The 21406-nt window shown below is 39.0% G+C and overlaps 1 protein-coding gene across 5 annotated transcripts in view; it reads left to right on the top strand.

The window, feature by feature from the left end:
• The first annotated feature begins 11439 nt into the window (after nucleotides 1-11439).
• Nucleotides 11440-21406, top strand: part of TRAPPC8 (trafficking protein particle complex 8) — a 52322-nt gene continuing 42355 nt past the window's right edge. For 2 of the 5 annotated variants that reach the window (XM_038127179.1, XM_038127178.1), the window contains exons 1-3: nucleotides 11440-11817; nucleotides 17180-17374; nucleotides 19908-19991. In XM_038127179.1, coding sequence (XP_037983107.1) covers nucleotides 11661-11817; nucleotides 17180-17374; nucleotides 19908-19991 — 436 coding nt within the window. In that variant the 5' untranslated portion in view covers nucleotides 11440-11660. Of the gene's footprint in view, nucleotides 11818-12453; nucleotides 13300-17179; nucleotides 17375-19907; nucleotides 19992-21406 lie in introns of those variants that run through there. The other 3 variants (XM_038127182.1, XM_038127180.1, XM_038127181.1) reach the window with 2 other exon arrangements.

Below are 21406 nucleotides of genomic sequence, written 5' to 3'. Positions count from 1 at the left end.
CAACAAAGTATGTTCCAGCACATGTGCAATCTTGTCAGTCAGAATCAAGTCAATGAATTTCCTCTGACAGCTACCGGTTTCTTTTAGTATCCAATAAATCAGGAGGAAAATAGTAATACCATGCCACTGGCTGGTCCCTAATTTTGTCTATTAGTGCATTACAATTGGTGTCACTTGGTTAAGATTTAGATCTGAATTAGACCCAAATTCAATTTCTTTGCATATGGCAGCATTAATAATCTAATATGATAAAAGGTCATTAGCCAGTCTAAGATAATTAAGTGCTAAGATTATTAAAAAAATCAATCAGAGACTACATCTGTAGGGTTTTTCTTCTGGTAAATCACACACGCATTTAAAATCTGACTTAATATAAGAATGAATAATATATGGAAAGCATTAAATCAGGGAGGTTAAAAGTAAAGAGCTTTAAAAAAAAAAAAAAAAAAAGCAGACCAACAAACCAACATTAAAATACCCAGCAAATAAGCCCTTAAGTGCCTGTCAATAATATGTGAAAGCAGAACCGTCATTGTCATTGTTGACTTGAAGAATGGAAGTCTCATGAAGACAGTGGTAAAACTGCATTAGAGATTTCAGGGATTACTGATGATATTTTTGCAGTACTCAATAGATGGCACACACTGAAACCTGACTGAGGTGGGAAGGGCTGGAATGAGCACCAGGCTGGAAGGTTGTGGTGGCCTGGCGACAGACACAATGCTCACAACCAATTACATCAAATGAGGTCACACGGAGAACAGGCTCAGTCAAGCTCTGTTACATGTGCACGTGTTTACGGCTGAGTAGGCATTTACAGAAGTGTTTGCATTTAATGTGGATGCACACATACAAAGAAATTCTACATATGCCTGATTTTAAGTTTCCTAGGAAAAAAAATAGTTGAGAAATGAGGAGAACTGAGAATGTATTAGATGATAAAATTACCAGTATTAATGAAAATTAGGATGTGTATCAGAAGACTTCATTACATGGTGTTAAGCAGTATTTTAAATATTAAAATGAACAATTTTATTTAAAACCATTTCTGGAAAAGGCAGGAAAGACAATAGTTAGAAGTAGACAGCAAACATAAATATGTCAATAAAAATTACTACACAAAGCCAAAGACAATTCAAGCCTAGTAAAATGAGGGACAACAGAAGGAAATCTAAAGTATAAACAAGAGAAGGTAAAACTGCAGGTAAGATTTGGTGCTAGATTAATAGGAGAGTGCTAAAGTTAGCTACAGTATTTGCTAAGGAGCGAAAGGATGTGTTTACATCTGATAGGGTAGTGGATAATTTGCTAGGCCAAAATGCAAATGTAAGTTTTAAACTGCATTAATAATTTTTTTAAAATAAATTTTCTAAAAGGAAGGGAGAGAAGACTTGCATACAATAACCCGAGATGAACTGGCTGAAAAGTTTTCTGTCTTGCTGTTAATCACTGTTAATAATTCTGAGCATGCAATGGAAGTCCTGCAGTGCTGGACTCAAAAAACATGTTTGACCTCATCAGTTATAAAATGTAAAATATGAAGCACCATCAATAGAAATATATTGATGCTCACTAATTTGGTTTTAGAAACAGAATTTGGCAACCTCAAGTCAGGTTGTACTCTGATGAACTTCAGTTATAATTGGGTTTTGTAACTGTGCTGATGTAATACACTTCTACAGGGTATTTAACTTAGTCTTTCATGGCCTTCAAACAAATATAAAATAACATTATATAATATAAATGAGATACTTGGGAAACAATAAATGCTGTATGGCAGATCTTACAAAGTAGCATCAGAAACATACATACTTGACCTTACCATAGGTAATATTTTTATGGACATTGTGGAAACAAATACACAACCAGCAAGTGACTGTATTTGCAGATGCTGGAAGCAGAGATGAAGAGATAAATCATGATGGCAATGTAGATTGCACAGCACAATCTGCATTCCAGGATAAATTGGACCCATTCAGAGAAAGCAGATCCTAAAATGTCAAGTGCAATCTCATATATCCAGGGGAAAAAAAAGTGTGCTGTATTTCTGGATGATTAACTAGTGTCTGAACACAACCTGGCAGCAGGCTGGAGAAGCAGCTTGCACTTCCCTGGTAGCTCTGCTATCAAAGAAGCCAAATGACTTCTGATGGGAAAAACAACAGTTTTTAAATTTAAAAACAGGATATTTTTTTGCAGTGGATCCACTGCTCTTAAATGCAGAGCAAGTGAAAGAAACACTGCTAGTGCAACTTGACTAATTTTTTTTTCTTATCCAAGGCATAGCATACATCAGATAACCTGTGCCCACAAATAATCTGCACAATGACACAGGGATAATGGAAGGGGATGAGAAACAGGGCAATGTTTCCCAAGCAGAGGATCTGGGATACATCTTCTGGTGTAACCTGAGCATGCATATAATGAACACTGCTGTTAAACCAGAGGGCATTTTCCCACCCACACTGAAGCTGGGGTTTTACAGTTCAGCATACATGTTGAAGCACAACAAGGGATGTTTGTTGATTGATCTGAAAAGGGCACACCAAGTTGCCTTTCCTCTTTGTTCCCTTGTCCTAGTAGAAAATGCTAAGGTTGTAGAGGATTTCCTCATATGAGTTTCCTGTCATTTATGCAAGTCAGAAAGAGGCAAGGATTTCCTACTCCCAGAAAGGAGACATTACACCATGCACGTATGTCAGGCAGCAGTGCTGTTGCCTTGAAATGTGAATTTTAATTTCAGTGACCTGAAATCATGACCCTTCATCTATTTACCTGATTTTAATGACACTATTATATGAGAAAGTAATCTGTGACAATTATATTATTTGGTGTAACTTTCTAAAACCTTAATGTCTTAACCTTTGTTGGAGTGAGTCATACAATTAAGTAATTGGGTAAGGTCAATTGAAGTAGACACATGGTGCCTGGTCAAAGCATGTGTTGACATGAAGTTGGTTTTATAAAATCATAGTGTAATTTCTAGCTTCTGCTTGTACCTTGAGAAACTATAATTCCCCCAGGGAAAACCCTTGTGAATAAGAAAAGATGTCTGAAAAGATAAGCCATGTAAGTACTAATATCTTTAATGGCTAGGATTCTAAGAAAAGGTTTTAAATCCTTTTGTTAATTTATGACATCACTTCTTTCATGGCAAAGTGGCAATACAGTGCCCAAAATTTACTTTTTGGTATCAACATTTAGGAACACTTTTGAAACTTCCTTCGGGATTTTGATTTCCCCATTCCTCATATTTGCCTTGAGCTCTGATCCTATCTGTTGCTGTGGCTTCTACACAGATTCATTGAGCACCCCACTGCAGTCAGGGGGACCTTCCCTCCTGCCAGTCCTTCACTTACCTGCAGAGTATTGCCCTGTCATCCTCATCTGACTGAGATTTGAGTCAAATGCTTTTTCCTTGCAGGATTGTCCTTCCAAGTCCATCTTTCTTCATCCATGTGTTTTTTTCTCCCACCCGTGTTTCTTTACAAGTTGGTAACCCATGTCTGCTGGCTTAGCTTTCTAGATTTGTCTATTTTGCCGTGCAGTACTTATTGCCTGACCAGTGAGTGAAAGTGCTCACTGCTTTCCTGATCAATTTGAAGTAGAAATTATTTGCAATGAGTAAATTATTTTCCTCCATGCGAGAATGCATGCTTGTCTGAATGTTCGATTTTTCTGTGTATCTTCCCTGCAATTTCCTCTGAAGAAACTTCTGGGAAGGAACCAGCAGGCCTGAGCTGGTGCCTAGCTGAGGAATCCGGACAGTTTGATTGATTCACCAGGCTGGGCTTTTGGAAAGTGAACCAAGTGAGTGAAAAGAGGCCCTGGAGAATCATGAATAGGAGGGAAAGGGGAAGCAAGCTATCACAAAAACATCAAATTGCCTTAGAAGGGCACAGCCACAGCAATCACACTCAGATTAGTGACATTACCCCTCTTTGCCAGGCTCAGCTCAGGAGCATAAGATGACTTTGATAAAGAATAGTAGGTGTAGAACTAACAGTTGATTCCTGTTCCTCAAGAAATTACCTCATTAATTTTTTTCCCCTTAAACTGGAACAAGAGTTGAAATTTTGAAATCTCCTACCAGCTGGCATTTTGGTGGTAGAAAAAGTCAGTAAAGTGAAATACCTTTCTGAGTTAAACAGAATTACTAAATGCAAAAGTTTAAGCAGGCTGTTTAGAAGTGGTTGGAAAGTTTGGATTTTACCTTGCCACGTCTGGTACAGGACACAAGACATGGAAGAAAAAGTGATTATATCCTCTGGTCAGGGCTTTCTAATTTGGGAACCAGTATTGTCATGCTGAATCTATTGCACTCCTTTCCTTCCTCCATTTCCTTACCTTCCCAAACAGCAAAAATAAAACGATGCATTCAATTCTAGTTCTCAGGAGGGAGGATGGATCTTTCATGTGTTTGCATTATGCATTGCTGGAAGCTGCTGGAGTGGAGTGGTCTGATTTTTTATCCAATTTGACTCCCATCTCTTCCCAAGCTGAGGCCTATACCCTTACAAAAATATAGGAGCAATCATGTCTTGTACACTAAATCCAGTGGCTTCTGATATAACTCAGATCAGAATTAATTCCTTTGTGCTTCAAATTAAAATGCAGCAATTAAGATGTTGAATAATATAGACTAAAATACGCATGATGGCTCCTAAGATAAATAGTATTTATTTTTAATGCTGATCTTATTCAACAAGGACTATGGTTGAAAGATATATTAAAATGAGAAAACCTTATAGGTTTTAGAGGCTAGTTGGACAGTTTCATATTTCCCTACACTTTCCAGGCACAGAGAATAAAAGGAATATGTAACTTTAACGTTTCCGAAGAACATTTTTGACAATGCCATTAGTAAAAAAAATAATAAATCTCTTGAGTAGCATTTCTCATTTGCTTTTCTTGCTTTTCTCTTCCTCTTCAATGACTTTTTTTTTTGACAAAAAATAATAATTTACATTGACAGAGAGTCTAAACAAGGCACTTTCTAGGAATACAAAGAATTCTTTTAACTGGAACCCAAATAACAATTTGTTTGGACACACTACTTCTCACACCTTTAAGCACACAATAAAGAGAGTTTTTTAAAATTCTGTCTATTCAATGCCCCTGTGATGGGACAGATGAATCGCATCTACTTGACTATTGCAACTGGTAAACTCTGTCAAGCTCAAAACGGCCCTTCTATGTCTCTATGCCTACCTATTGTTTCCAATGCATGGAAATACATTTTGCAGTGAAAATCTGCACTGCTGATTCAAAGACAAAATTTCTTTGAATGACAAGGAAGTTTGTTTAGACTTTTTCATTTGTTGATCTCTTAAATGTAGTAAAAGAAGTATGTTTGTGGAAGGACAGAGAGGTGATTCTAATCATAGGAAAAGACAGGAAATCTCAAATTGATTGTATCCCCTGGAGTAATATCTGGTGAACAATGGAAAACTGATATCATAATCTCACAGCATTTTATTATTATTTTATGACTTTGCACTACATAGCACTGTATTTATGTATCAAAAAACCTCAGAAAAAATACTCTTTGTGAACCAGGAAAATACTGATTTCTAGGTGAGAATCTACTGTTTGGTTCATTTTCATCTTCTGTCTCCAAGAGTAGTTATTTAAATATGTTGAACATAGAAGAGAAAATCTGGTTATATACAACAATAATGTGCCACAACTCTCTTTTAAGGATTAAGATGCCTTGGTAAATTCCTCTGCATAAAGCACATTGCCATTTGATTAAAAAAAAAAAAAAAAGAAAAAGGATTTCCCTCAGGTGAACAGATGTAGTTTATTCATGAAATCATGTATCCACTTGCATTTCCACATTCTCAGCTGCCATTTCTCTAATTATTGCTGCAGTTACATTTTTTGCCTTTATCTTTATATTGTTTAAATTTAACATCACTCTGATAGCTAAACTCAGTGAAAGCAGAGTGGAATCTAAGGAATCAGATTTAATTAATCAGTTTTAATTCATACTTTCAGTTATTTGTCTCCATTTATGTGTATGCATACTGTAACAAGTGCTTACCTCCCATCCACTAAAATGTACCTGCTTGCTTTGGATCACCTACAAATCAAAGCTGCACACTATACACACACACAAAGTCATAAACACTGCAGTAGGCAACTTGTTATAGGTACACATTGCATGTAGGGCTTTTGCATGTGACTAGGACTGCAAAGATGAAACTGCCTTGGAGAAATTAGTCCAAATGTTGCCTACAAATGAAGAACCAGTTTGTTAGTCTTTTGTTAATTTAGTGACTCAGTTTCAGCAAGTGATGGGCAACAACCCCAGGAATTTCCCTGACAAAAGGACCCCCAGAATCAGGAAGATCATCTGACTACAGTATAAAAGAAATGAACAGCAGGGATGACAGACTTTAGGTAGAAATATCTGAGATAATTAGGAAAAAGGAAGTATGAGAGAGTGTGCGAGAGTGAGCATGAGAACTTCACTTTTTCTTACAAGGAGAGTGGCAATATTTATATGCGTCCAAAGTTTTGTGGTGAATGGATCCAATGACTGTGTTGATGAGTTTTGATCCACTTGTTTTACTTAATTTCTTCTTCTTTTCTACTTGTCTCTCTCTTTTGTTACTGGCAAAGAATATAAGATTTCTGCTAATTCTGGGCTGAGTCAGGGGGGTGGTACATGGCTGGTTCTGGCGAAGAAAAGAGAGGTTATAGGGAATGATTACTTTGGAATTCCCAGCCAGAGCAGGATCACCAGGAGCTACTCCTAGCTCTCTCTAAATACCAGGAGCCATTCACTTTATTATCAAGAGCTGTATTATCATGCCTGGAAGGAGAAATGCATGATCACCCATTCCCATGCCATGCCCATCAAGGGCACTGGGATTCTGAGTAGTCAGGGAGAGTGTACCATCGATTTAGGAGAGCAGGGGATTGATCCCTGCTACCACCTTGAAGCATGGATGGGCAAACCTTTCCCATTAATCCTTGTAGCTTCAGCTCTGACCTTCCACTTCAGCCAGCAGACTCTCTCCAGAAGATCACCTGGACCATGTCCCAGCCACCCTGCCCTTGATACACACTTGAGGCCCCTGGAACAGTTCTTACTGCCTTGCTGTCTAAAATCTTCCTTCAGAACTGGGTTTTTTCCTTGTCTTTTGGGAAAGGACAAGCTGTGTTGATTCAGCTTAGGAGGAGTTCCTCTTTCTTCTGTGCATGTGATGTTTTTCCTTTGTCTTGCAAGCTGCAGAAGAGCATTTCATGGGCTTCTCCTGATCTGTGGAAGGCAGTGAAAGTGAGAGGGCTGCTAATGCATGGCAGACTGCAGGAACCACAGCTTCACTCTGGCAGCAATCTGTCTTCCATACCAGTGTCTGCTGACACAGATGACCACATTGTTCAGGTTTGTGAAGGTCATAACCAAATCCAAAAGTTGAAAAATCAGGGTCCCAGATTAACCTTGAGGAGTTACCACACAACAGCTAACTGGTTGTAAATCCATGTTGGTATCGAACTTGAAATTATTTCTATTGCTGTGGTTTATTGAAAAAACCCCCCAACCAACCAATTCCACCCCTCCAATAGATAGCTTCTTGTGTGATTTTAGCTAAATCTTAAAATTTTCATTTCAAGTTATGCTGCAGAGGATTGCTGTGAAAAACATTAATTCTGTAACTCAGAAATTTGAACTGAGCATAAATTCAAATGTGCAGCTGAAGTTTGCAAGGAGCTGGGAATCCATGTTGTAAACTTTCAAGGACATAGTTTAACCTGTAACTACCACAGGGAAACAACTACATGCCATATTTAAATGACTACAAATGAAATTATTGGATTCAACCTGAGATTGCAGCTCTTGCAATTCTATATTTTTTTCTTCTGTTTTAAACCTACATGGTAATACAAATATTTTATTAACAGATGGAAAAACCCTTTCAAATGAACTTCCTCAGCAGTAGCTGAGTTCAGCAGAAAGATCTAGCTTGGTTATCTGCATACAAGAGTTGCAAAACTGACAGGTTCAGGAAGCTTCCAGCCCAAAGGAGTACAAAAGCACAACTGGCAGCAGCAAAGAAACAGCAAAGGGTAGAGGCTAAGCAGTTTCAGCTCCTAATTTTACAATCATATTCTGGTTATTCTTACAATTGAAGCAATGGACATGCTCTGATCTATTCGTGACAGTTTCTTACTATTCTTTTTTTCTATTCCCTGATTAGGCCTCCTCTGTCCTTTCCATCTTATACTCTCTGACTTCTGTTCAGATAACATTTCCTTTGCTCCACTGCTTTCTCTGTAATAACCAGTATTTTCAGTTAAATAATTTGGATGGTTAAAACATGATTTGTGACACTGTATTATTATCCCTTTGTATTTCTGTCCACGGTCTGTCCTATCTATTTGTACATTGTCAGAATCTGAAAGCAAAATGTTGTGCACACATTGCCAGATTTAGGGTGCTACAAGTCCTTAGCAATGATCTATTATATTCCTTCTAATGAATATTCTGCCTTGTAAATAAAGGTATTTGACAGCCCCATTTTTTAATAACAGATCTGGGATGCAGCACCCTGAGCTGCTGTGCTCATTGAAGATGGGGTTGTTCCTCCCTCCTCAGTACTCCAGGCAAGTCTGAGAGGCTGCATCAAAAGGTTCCCAGTCACCACCCCTGGAGGTGTTCAAGAAATGACTGGTCATGGTGCTTGTGCTGTGGTTTAGTTGACAAGGGGCTGTTTGGTCAAAGACTGGACTCGAGGATCTCAGAGGTCTTTTCCAACCCAATTGATTCTGTGATTCTGTTACCTTGTCCTAGGAGAGCAGTCCATGAGATGGCAGAGCAGCATTAAACTAGCATGACAAAACTGGTCCTGTAGACAGTGTCCTACTGGGAGAGATCATTGAAACAGAGAGACATTCTAAGCATAAAATTTTTAATACTGGGTAAAAAGAAAATGTGTACAACATGTTTGTATTCACAGAGAATAAATTCCGAGCACTCAAATATAAGGTTAGAGCTGCTATAATAAAAAAAACCCCTCCAACACAATTACAATTAAAATGAATGATTTGTCATCCTGTAGTGGCTACTGGAGATTAATAATGGCCACATGAAATTTGAATCTCTGCCAGAAATTTAAATAAAAAATTGAATCTCTGCCAGAAGGACGTGATGATGGTCAGAATTTTAAAATAACTTTTAACCTCAAGTCATGTGTGCACAGGATCAGGAGTTCTGATCCACTTCACTCTACTGGATATAATTCATGTAGTGTTCAGAAGTAATGGATCAAGAGGAATGGGAAACAAGAACCATTTCCCCAACGTGTCCATGTGGAGGTCCTAGTTTAAAGTACCTGTGAAAACATGACTTTGGAATAGCTCTGGGGAATTTCCAAATGTGGATAAGCCATAAATATTGTGAAAGTTGGCTTTCCTCTTGTTCTAATAATCTATCAAAACAAAAAAACATTTTTTCTGCAATATTTAGCAGCTTCTAGATAACATTCCCAGGACCCAATCCTGAAAAACAGCAACTTGAATGAGCTATTAGATTTTTTTTTTCTTACTGTCTACATGAAAAACTATTTTTTCATTCACAGAGGATGGGCTTTTTTGTGATGCTTACAAGCCCTGCCCTAAGGACTGTCCCTGGCAGGGTGTTTAAAGTCAGCTCTACTACAGTACTCCTTTTTTGTAAATAACATGTTCAAAATCACTTATTTCACCACGATAATCACTATTGTCTTCCGAATGACTTCCTTACTCAGGTGACACATGCAAAAGGATTTTGGGTGATAATCCTGCTTTAACATGCAAATCTCAAAAAAAGAGAAAAGGAGCTATTTAATCCCATTTGAATTTCACGAATACAACTGAGCAGTGACAGGTCTGCCAGAGAACACCCAAACAACTCCTTAATTTTTAATAGAGTCACAGAGTGGGTCAGGTTGTAAGGGAACACAGTGCCCATCTGGTCCAACACCCCTGCTCAAACAGGGTCAACCCGGACCACATGGCATGGGATTGCATCTACACAGTTCTTCAGTATCTCCAGTGAAGGAGACAGCAAACCTCTCTAGAAAATCACACCAGATTCACCCACACTGTAAAGAAATTCTTCCTCATGTTCAAGTGGAGCCTCCTGTGCATAAGTTAACCATTCTGGGGGGTTTTGTGTAGGTTTTTTTTTGGTGGTTTTATTTGGGTTTTTTGGGGGGATATTTTTTCCTGCTTTTATTATTGTTGTTTTGTTGTGGTTGTTGCTGTTGGTGTGGGGGTTTTGTTTCTATCTTTCCTTTTTTGAATAAAACTGACAGAACTGCTGTCCTTTTGGGGAGGTTTTTTGGGCCAAATGCCAGCTCTTGTCCCACCACAAACCATCTTCCTGGTGCCAGGAAATCCCCCAGGACAGCTGCCCACCACACTGTGCCCAAGGATTTTGTTTAATATCATGCTTTAATGGGCAAAGCTTTAAAAACGAAGCTATTTTGCCCAGTTTGAATGTCTTGCATACAACTGAGCACTGACAGATCTGCCAGAGAACACCCCGGCAACTCTTTACTTTTGAACAAAATCTCACAATTGTTAGGGTTGGAAAGGGCTTCGAGATCATGTAATCCAACCCCCCTGCCAATGCAGGGTTACCTGGAGCAGGTGACACTGGAATGTGCCCAGGTGGGTTTTGAATGTCCCCAGAGAGGGAAACTCCATGTCCTCCCTGGGCACCTGTTCCAGTGCTCTGCCACCCATAATGGAAAGAAGCTCTTCCTCATGTTGAAGTGGAACTTGTGGTTTGGTTTATGGCTAACCATTCATGGGTTTTATGTGTGTAGTTTTATTTGTGGGTGGGTTTCTTGTTTTGGGGTTATTTTGGTGGGCTTTTTTCCCCTTTTTGGTGGTTGCGTATTTTTCATGTTTTGCTTTGGGGTTATTTTGGTGTTGTTATGGTTGTTGCTTTGGGTTTGTTTTTTTTTTTTTTTTGTTTGGTTTGGTTTGGATTTTTGTTTTTTTTTCATTTTTACTCCCTTAGTTTTGTTTCAGGGTCATTTAGGCCCTTTTTTGTTGCTTTTTTTATTATTATTTTCTTGTTTTGATTTATTTCGTCGTTCTTTTGGCGCTTTTTTGTTGTTGTTGTTTCGGGGCGCTTTTTCCCTCCCTATTTTTCTTGTTTTGGGGTAATTTTGCCACTTTTTGTTGTTATTTTTTTGGCTTTTTGTTGGGGTTTTTTTATTTTGTTTTGTTTTTATAATAGCTGCGGCGGCACTATTTCTCCCGTTCGGCGGCCAGACCCGCTTCCCGGCGCCAGGATCCCCCTGGATCATCCCACAGCCCCGCCCGGACCGCACCAACTGCCCGCTCCGGAGGGGGGGATGGTTGAGTTGCGCGCTCCCCGTCCCCCCCCCTCCGTCCGGCCACTGTCGCCTCCCCCTCCTGTCCCGGCGCCGCCCCTTTGGCCAATCACATGAGCGGGCGCGGGGGCCGCCGGGAGCGGGCGCTCCCCGAGGGGCTCGGCTGAGGCGCGACATGGCGGCGCTCGGCGGGTGCTGAGCGGGGCCCGGGCGGGAGCCGCGGACAGGCAGCGGCCAGGGAAAAGGAGGGAGGAGTGGAATAATCCGGAGAATTGCGGAGAAAGGTGGCGGGGCCGTCTCGGGCGGCCCCGAGCGGCGGCCATGGCCCAGTGCGTGCAGTCGGTGCAGGAGTTCATCCAGGACTCGTTCGTGCCCTTGGTGGCCGCGCTGTGCAGCGAGGAGGCGGAGCGGCTCACCCGCAGGAACAACCTCAGCTTCGCCGAGCTCGTCAGGCCCTTCTGCCGCCTCACCTCGGAAGGTCGGTGCCGGGAGCGGAGCGCGTTGTTTACACGGGGCGGGGGAGGCGGCGCCGCCTTCCCTCTCCCTTCCGCCCGCGGCCTGCGGGGGTCCCGCCCGGCTGCGCCTGCCGGGGCCGCGCCGGCGGGACGGGCCCCGCGCCCCTTCCCTGCCCGGTGGGTGTCCCCGAGAGCCGTGACAGGCTCGGCGGAGACACGCGTTTGCCGGGGTTGTCGCAGGTGACAGCTGTTAAGACAGCTTAGTTTCATTCGGTCTGCGGAACCGGGAAGTTTGGCATCTCCTGGAGACATCCCACGGCTGAAAAGGAAGGTGTCTGTAAATTCAGCTCTTCCAGACGGATTTCTGTCTTCCATTTAAACCGCTTTGCTGTTACCTCCCTAGTACTCGTACTTGACTCTTGCTGTAGACTCTAGTGGATTTCACACTTGCCATAGCCAGGCGTTGAAAGTACGGCCAGTCTTTCAGAAACATTAATTCTAATTTCGGTTGCAGGGCTTTCCTTTCTCTTGCCTGTATCCTATGTGGTTATGTGGTTGTTTTTTTGTTTTTTTGTTTTTTTTTTTTTTTTTTTTTTTTTTTGTGTTGACGTTTCTGTGATTAAGACCTGTGCTGCAAAGAAGTGGGAATCGAGCTGCTTATGTGGCAAAATGACCACGTGAAGCAGCAGGAAAACTGGAGATTGACCACTTAAGAGAAACAACTGAGTTTTTTAGCTGTGATGCTTTAACTTACTATCCAGAATTTGTTTGTTTTTAATTTAGCTGCTGCTCATTAAAGTAGTGTGCAGGACAGCAGTTTGCCGAGAACTGCTTGTTAGAGTAGTGATGCAATGACATTTGTCAGATTTGGTTTCTGACAGACGTGTAGCTCAGACTGCAGCCTCTGCATGTCATGTGCTGAGGAAAGAGTGCAAGAAAATGAAGCTTGTACTGTCATTCTTGTTAGATTTTTGCATTTCGCTCTTGAAAAATATCAGCAACTTAAAAGCTACTTTATGTTAAAAATCTACCTTAATTTTCAGGTGAGTCGTAGTAACTTATCAACTGTAACTTGTTCATAAATGTTTTTCATTTTATTTAACATTGCTTATGAACTATGTGGGAATGCAGCAGAGATAAAAATAATAAATGTAGATGCTCACATCTTTAGAGTTGTGAAGTTAGTTTTCTCCTTCTTTTAGTGAAAGGCTCTCAAAATGTATCCAGCAAACAAAGGCAGGCAGAGTATTCAAAATGAAGCATTCACTTGGAAGGTTAATTAATTCACTTAGTTGCAACTGTTTTGATCCAGTAATTGTGACAGTTACAGAACTTGCAAATCTGAATTATCCGCAGTGTTCCGTGAGTGAAAGCTGGCACAGTGGGTTTTGTTGCTGCACTACTTTGTGTATATCCTGATCCAGCAGGCCACAAGCCTGACTCCGGTTCCTCGCTCCAAGAGTGACTTCCTACTTCTTGGAAAAAGATGTTACTGCATGCTGACTGTAAGTTCTTGTGATAGAAACAGCATGTGTGAGAGTAAGGACAGAGCTGAAGAAAGGCATGATTAAATGACCTGATTGTGGTACAGCAGAATGTGTGTACATGACACGTTCTACATTTTACTGCTTCTGGTTATTTATTATTATTATTATTATTATTATTATTATTATTATTATTATTATTATTATTATTATTATGTATGGTTAGGATATTGTGGTGATAACTGTTCTGGGATTCTGTGAGGAGCAATGGCCATAAGCTGAAATACAAAAAGTTCTGCTTCAACATGAGGCAAAACTTCCTTTCCGTTGTGGGTGGTATAGCCCTGGAATGGGCTGCCTAGGGAGCTTGTGGAGTTTCCCTCTCTGGAAACATTCCAAACACACCTGGGCACTTCCTCTTACCTGCTCGAGGTGATCCTGGCTTGGCAGGGAGGTTGGAATAGATGATCTCCAGTGATCTCTTCCAACTACAACAGTTCTGTGATTCTTTAATTCTGTTTTGATGTCTTCCTTGCTAAGCACAATTTTCCTTAAGAGGGTGTGAAATGCTGTGCATTTTAAATTAACCCATCTCTCTTTACTTAGTGGCTATTTCATTGAATTCGTAACATAAAATCGAGTTGATTGGTATTTCATCCCTTTAGAAATAAGGTGTCCCTTCCTTATGCAGAAGTTTAAAGTACATGAATAGCTTCTTGAATTCTTCTATAACTTGAAAAGCTCCTTCATGGATTTGCTACTGCATTTTTAGAGTCCTGTAACGACACATATTTTCGTCTGAAATTAGGAATTATTTAACTTATGAACCAGCTGAAGGCTATGTGTTCATCAGCCTTCTTGCTTAGAGAAGCAGTGCAGGTAGGAAATTAATCTACTGACCTTTGTGCAAAACAATTCTGATAAACAGGAACTAAGCTGAGCTCTCTACTGTGCACGTATCAGTCATCCTTCATGTGCTAACAGAGACCAGATTCTATCTATTTTCAAGTAGAACCCCCCAAAGATATGTAATGTAGATGCAGTGGGACCACCCTTTGCACAAATCAGTATTTAATCTACTCATTAACTTTGGCCCATCAATGACTTGCTGATGTTGGTGTAGCCAAAAATACCCTTGCAGTACTCAGCAAACTGTGATGGTAGTGTCCTAAGCACAGATTCAGGGTGCTCTGTCCTGTAATTTTTAGCCTCTTGACTTCTGTAAGTCACCTCCTGTTAGTGAAGGAGAAATGTTTAAAAAAGTGAAAGGACAGCTTCCCCAAACTTTCAAGTTCCTTTAAAAAAGGAAACCAAAAATGTAGTGAGGATTTTATACCTTCATATTTATTCTCAATGTGTCTGTCTTTCTTAACCGTTTTGTTTATTGGTAACAACTGATGCCTGATTTAACGAGTGTATGCATTGTTTAGATTGGTAGGCATATATTGTGTATATAGGTAGGTTTTCTTTAAAATAGGATCTTGTTTTTAAGATTCTTTAAAAATACTCTATGAACCAATACTGTCTTTGTGGGAGGGAGGATTACAGTACACATGCCAATTAGTAAGTATCACTTCAAGATAGCATTGGTTACTCTTAAATCAAAGTGTTTGACCTTAAAAAAAAAAGAAAAGAACTTGTGATAACTTTATCTGATTCTAAGCCTTAAATATGTGCAAGATGTAAGGAAGTATAATGGGAACACTGTGCTTATTTGAGCTTAGTGTGATGTTAGGAATTCCTTGTCCATGTGTATCTTAGCATCTTCAACTTTTTATGAGAAAGATACTGTTCTAATACATGATACTGCTGCCAGTTTTGTCAAAGTACTTTTTGAAATGATCTTAAAAACATTTGAAGAAAATGTGTAACACTAGACATGTCTTTTTTTTTTTGTATTAAAACTTTTTGGGGTTCCAAATATGTTTGTTATTTCAGTCCTTAACATTAAACATATGCCAGAGATGTCGTCTGTGTTCTGTATGGAAATGTGGTTGCTCTTCATTATTATGGCTGTTATATTTCGGACAGACAGCAAGGATTAGTTGTAGTGTTACAGCTGTGCTGGTGAAAGCAAACTAGTTTCCTAGTTGTTTGTTCCTGCCACTTCCTTTACATTTGGTAATTTCAAAATAGGGTTGATAATTTACCAGTGTGATAAGATGAAAAAAGCCCCATCCAAAACAACTGCTTCAACTTTCTGATAGCCATGCTGAGCTGAAATAAGTAAAGTTTAGCCAGCACAACTGCCTTTTCTAGTGTTGATAAAACCTTATGATGTACAAGTTCAATCTGAAACTTATAGCTGAAAGAACCCACACAATTTTTGGTTGTTTTTGGCAGGACGAGTTTTCCAACCTGCTTTACTGTGTTTTCTCATGAGCTTGAGTGCTGGTAAAGCTTGGGAGTGAATATGTGGTTGAGGAAGGTAGAACTACACCAGTCAAGATTTGAACGACATTAGAAATCTGTTTTAACATTTAAGATGGATTGTGAACGCATCTAGTGTGATCTGACTTTAGCTATGTACTTGTTACTTCTGGAGAGGCTTGTGGAGAAGGTGTGGTGTGCTTTTCAGGCTGGAGCAGATTGAATACTCAGTTTCAGACCTTTATGGTGTGAATCCTGTAGTTAGTTGAAAGATGAAGAAAACGCTAAGAATTTTCCTTTGTGCTACTTTTTATATGCTATACAGTAATTTGTGAAAATAACATGCAGAGGAGTTGGGCTGTGCTGTGTGGCACATGGTAGCACCAGGTGGCTTAGGCAGCCGTAGTCAGTGTGTCCTGCCTGCACTCACAGTCTGGCTTGCTTGGTGGTGGTTGTGGTTTGAAATAGGGTGAAATTACATGAAAAATCACAGCAGGCTCAGAATTGTAATGAGTGTTGAAAATGTTGTGAGCAGTTTTTTAAAAACAGATGGCTTTATGGAGCAATTTTCACTAAGATTCTACTAAGGAAGCTATAGTGTTAAAAATCATAGTTTAGGTAAAATCATGGTTTAGGTTTATAGGGACCTTCAAGAACATCTAGTTCTAAGTTTACCCTGCTGTAGAGTTACTTTCCTTTAGACCAGTTTGCTCACATTTCCGTCCAGCCAGGCCTTGAACTGTTCCAGTGTTAGGGCATCACTGGTTGCCATCCAGTGGGGGGAAGCTGTTCCAATGCCTCACCATCCTCACGGTAAAGAATTTCTTCCCAATAGCTGATTGAAATCTGCCTTCTTTCAGTTTCCTTTCTTTCATTCCTCCTTGTTTTGTCGCTACATGCCCTTCTAGCTCTCCAGCTCTCTTGAAAGCCCCCTGTAGGTACTGGAAGGCTGCTCTAAGGTCTCCCCCTTTCTCCAGGGTGAGCAATCCCAACTCTCTCAGCTTGTCTTTTAGGATATGTTAATTTTGGATGAATGAATACTATGTTATCCCTGTCAAGTTTCTTAAATGCTATTTATTTGTGTGTGGTGGATTTCTTGGGAACTGCTGATTCCTTGAAACATGATGTGTTGTGTGAAATCCATACACAGTTCCTATGGCTTTTCCATGAAAGTTGATATGTTCTACAAGGAAGAGAGTGTATCAGTGTAGGATGTGCAGGTACTATGTTAGATGGAGTGGATGTTCTTACCAGCTAAGATCCTATGCTGTTCTTTACTCAGTCTGCCAAGGTGAGCCTAATGTTGGACATAAAGTAACTTTTTGTTACCACTTTCCCCCCCTCCAATTTTAGAGCATAATCCTGCTCTTTTAGTAGTCAAGCATTATGGACTGTGATGTAAAATTGATTATGTAGAAATTGAGTGGAGCAATATTTAAAGAGAAAGTGTGTTGGAAAAAGACTAATTTATGATAGCTGTTTTAACTTTCTGTTATACTCCTCAACAAATCCTCTTGTTTTTCCTTTTTAGTTCACATGAGAGATCCAAATAATCAGCTTCACATCATTAAAAATTTGAAGATCGCTGTCAACAACATCATTACTCACCCGCCTCAGCCCGGTGCTATTCGGAAACTTTTGCATGATGTTGTGTCTGTTAGTCAGCCTGCTGAAGGACTGGTAGCTAATGTGATCACAGCTGGAGATTATGATCTCAACATCAGTGGTATGTAATAGTATTGTATTTTTCATAATTTAAACTGGAATTGGCTGAGTGGTTTCTAGCCTTCATTTCAGCTTCATGGCATGTACTGAAATTATTCAGAGTTTCAGTTTTGAGGCATTGCTTTTACTGAAACCTTGGATTTATCAAATAGTTTTGGCTTCATATAATGCTGAAAGAGTGGTTGAACTGAATAATTTTAATTTTCCTGGTGTTGTAGTTCTTCTCAACTTCTGTTAAATCATTATTTTAATGTAGCCATTAGTTATGCTGTAGTTGTCTAGTTTTCTTGTTACAAAACTGATACAATATCAGAACTTATATTGTTGGTACTAATGTACAGCTTTATCTTGAAGTTAATTATCCTAGCTTCTTTTATTTTTTATGATAAAGTCATAAAAAGTTTAAGGAAAAAGGACTCTGAGGAAAGGTGTGTGACTCCTTTGATTCCTTGTGGTTTTTTTTTTTTTCCCTTTGGAACTTGTGCTTCATATTTCGCTGTCAGAATGACTAGAGTATTCTAAAAATGTTTTTTCTCAAATCTCCAAGGGATGAGGCATTGTGAATAATGCTAAATGAGACCTGATTTTAGGAGCTGAGAAGATTGAACTCCTCTCAATTAAGACCCTAATCCATTAAAGCCTCTGAGCCTGTACTTAGTTCAAAGCATGTATGCACTGCCCTATTTAAACATGTGTAATTTGTTGTATTTAAAGTTCAGCCTGCAGTGAAGAGTTTGGCTCTGCTATAGCAATAGACTGATAAAATTTGTGAGGATTGAGTGACTGATGTTGCTGTAGTAAATTTTTTTAATGTTGATAATGGAAAAATGGCATGATTCTTATCTCTTGGATACCTAATTTACAAGATACGTCTTCAGCTTGATGTCCCATGTTTGTTATAAAGTAAAAGATCTGAGCCTGGAAACCTCTTGTTTTTGAGATTTATTGAAAATCCCACATATTTTTAAATTTCTGTGCCTTTTTTTATAGATCACATTGGTGAATTGCCATTTTGCGATGAATTTTCTTTTTTTTTTTTTTTTTTTTGGCTGGAAAGTTTCTTCAATTCTACAGATGGAAAGAACCTAAGAAAGCAGAATGATTTCAGTGAGGAGACTTTTCCATTAGGTTTTTTATTACCTTATTAAGCAATGCTTTGTAGTTATAGCAGCAAATATCTCTCCTTTTGTTTTCCATATTTGCTGCTGGAGCCTCAGATGTACAAATTACCATGTTTGACTATCTTTTATGTCTCAGTGATTAGGTTCTTATTTCCATTCAGACTGGCTATATGCTTATTTGACAGGAGGAGAGGTGTATAAGCTAAGATCACACAGAAGGACACATTAATGTAGTAGCTTTGTCATTCAGTGGAACCCTGTTTCACAAAACACTGACAGTTGATGGAGGAGTTTGTATCCCGTTACAGTGTTGGAGAATATGAAGAAGTACCAAGTAGGGTTTCTTTATGCTTAGATGAATATGAGTATTTACTAGGATATTTAGGGTATTTTTTTCAACTTTCTTAGAGCATTTTATTCAAACCAAGGGATGTATTAATTCCTGACAGCAGAACATAATCATTTGGCATTGCAAATGGGAAATGCTCTCTCATCAGTTCTTAATTTCTTCTTTTTTGGGAGTGAATTAGTTTTCCAGGATAATGTTATTAAAAGATATTTCCTTACTTTTAATGGTGATCAAATGCAATCTATTTTGAAGAAAGATACACACTGTTTAAGAAGCTGAGTTATGATGTTTCTGGCACTGGGATCATAATCCTGCTCTTTTTGATAGAAGTTTTGGAACTGCTGTGTTGTATTGATTTAATTGTTTGTAATCCTTCTTCATTACAGTTTTGTTTAATATTCTTATAATTCCATAATCTAGTGCTGAGAGACTCATTTGGTTGCTGAAAAGTTGGTTGTGTTCAGCCATGCCTGCTTCTCCCATGTACTGGTGCATGTAGAAAGTGAAGAAAAATGATCCTATTAAAGAACTCAATTATTTGAGAGAAGGAAAGAATTTTTTCTTCTTGATCAGTTCCCTGGCTGTGTTTGTTCAGGGCTGTATGATATAAATGCTGGCATGAGGCATTGGAGGAATATGTTTGAGATGTGAGTGTTGGGGCAACCACTTTCAGCAGCTAATATATTCAGGTACTTTTAACTAGTACTGTTGGCTTGGAAATCTCACAAGTTAGTGCCTCAGAGTATCTTCCATCTAGTAAAATAGAAATCAAGTATAGATACAACTTAAATCTTTGCTACTTGATAGAATTTCCATTTTTGTTCAAGCCTAGAATAGGGGCTGAACTAGAAATTAATATTGATTTCCATTAAAGTACACTGTCAAATGTTGAGAAGCCTGAAATACTCATGATTAAGGTTAGCTGGAGTCAAATCTCTTCAATTCCCCTCATGGGCCTGCATGGTGTAGATTTTTTTCTACTTCACGCTACCAGAGTGTAAAAGCCAAGAGTGTGTTTGCATCTGACCCTTTTTAGTATAATAATATCATGTTTTTTCTATCAGATCGCTCAGTTAAAGCTAGTGTTCCTTGGTACAGTAATTGGAAAGAGACACTGATGGAACTGAACACATCCACGTTTTATTCAGGTATTTTTTTGTGGTTGGTGCCAAATTGCCCTTTACTCCTTTTCCATGTGCTCCATCCACCTTTCCTTACCATCTGCTGCAGCTGTTCAGCACTTTTCCAGACGTAGATGTGTGTTCCTCCATTTTTCCCCCTAACTGAAAAATCGTTGGTGGTGGTTGTTTTAATTTTTCTTTTAATCACATTTCTACTCTTGTTAATCAATATCATTTGGTCTTTCCATACAATCAGTAAGGGCGGTGGTGGTAAATTACCTGATGCTGTTAAAAACACTGAATTGTTTGATCCTATGGAACTGTTTACTGTCACTGTGCTGTATTTCAAGTGTACTTTCTGCTTCTCTGGGGAACTTCTTTCTCAGGGGATAGTAACACTTTCTAAGATTGAACTCAACTGCTGACTGTACTTAGAGCACATATGTCTCTGCTATATTGACATTCTTTCTGGAGTATGATCCTTAAAAAAAGAAAAAGCTTTCTAATACGTTTTTATGTAGTTTGTGGGACTTATTGCTACCAAACCACATTGGTTATTGACCTCTCAAGGCTCTGCATTGTGGTCTATAAAAGCCAGGTTTTGATGTTTTTCATTTTTATATATTAATATAGTTTATGACTTTGGTTAATAATAGCTGTCCTTTCAGTAGTATCTGTTCAGATCCTGCTAAATGCCTAAAGGGTACAAAACTTCATGAAGTAGACTTTCCATTCTTAAGCTGTTATGTAGAAATATTACTTTTTTTTTCCTTAATTATTTTGAACATGTTCGCCAAAGCTTCAGTTCTGTTCCAGCATACTGGAAAAATGAAAAGTGTATAGATCTGGGTACCTCAGTGACAGTGCTGGTTGGCACTGCTGTAACGTGTTACAAGATGTTACGGTTGTGAAATTTTTTTCAAATACTGCTTTTATTTTGAGTATAGTGTGTGTTTATCAAGTATCTATGATAAGTGATTACAGCCCTGTAAAATGCTCAAGTGAATCCTGTTGATGTTGCTGTGTAGATGGAATCCAGTTGCCTTTGAGGCCGCTTCCAAGGTTTTTAAATAGGCCTATTGAAAACAGAGGGCAGGGGAACCAATCCACAAAACAAAGTAGTACTTCCCTGTTTGTAACTGTCAGATTTTAAAAACCACGTGATTTTATTTTACTGTGATTTAACTGTAAAACAGAAGTGAAAATTTTTTGCCTTAGGTTGTTTAACAGTATTTACATTGAACAAGAGTTATTGCACAGCTTGTTATACTTGGGAAAAATGTGTATGAGTCACTTTCTTGTAGCTTACTTTTAATAATAACAAGCTGTGTTTTCCTTATTTAAATAGCTGGCATGTTTGCATGTAGAATTCAGTAAAGCCAAGAGCTTTTTATATCCTAGATGAGTACTCAGAGAGCAGTTTCTGGAAAGGCTGTAACCAA

The sequence above is a fragment of the Motacilla alba genome, chromosome 2 (genome assembly GCF_015832195.1).
Source record: "Motacilla alba alba isolate MOTALB_02 chromosome 2, Motacilla_alba_V1.0_pri, whole genome shotgun sequence".
NCBI lineage: Eukaryota > Metazoa > Chordata > Aves > Passeriformes > Motacillidae > Motacilla > Motacilla alba.
The sequence above is the reverse complement of the archived record's forward strand: the minus strand, read 5'-3'. Positions and strand labels throughout refer to the sequence as shown.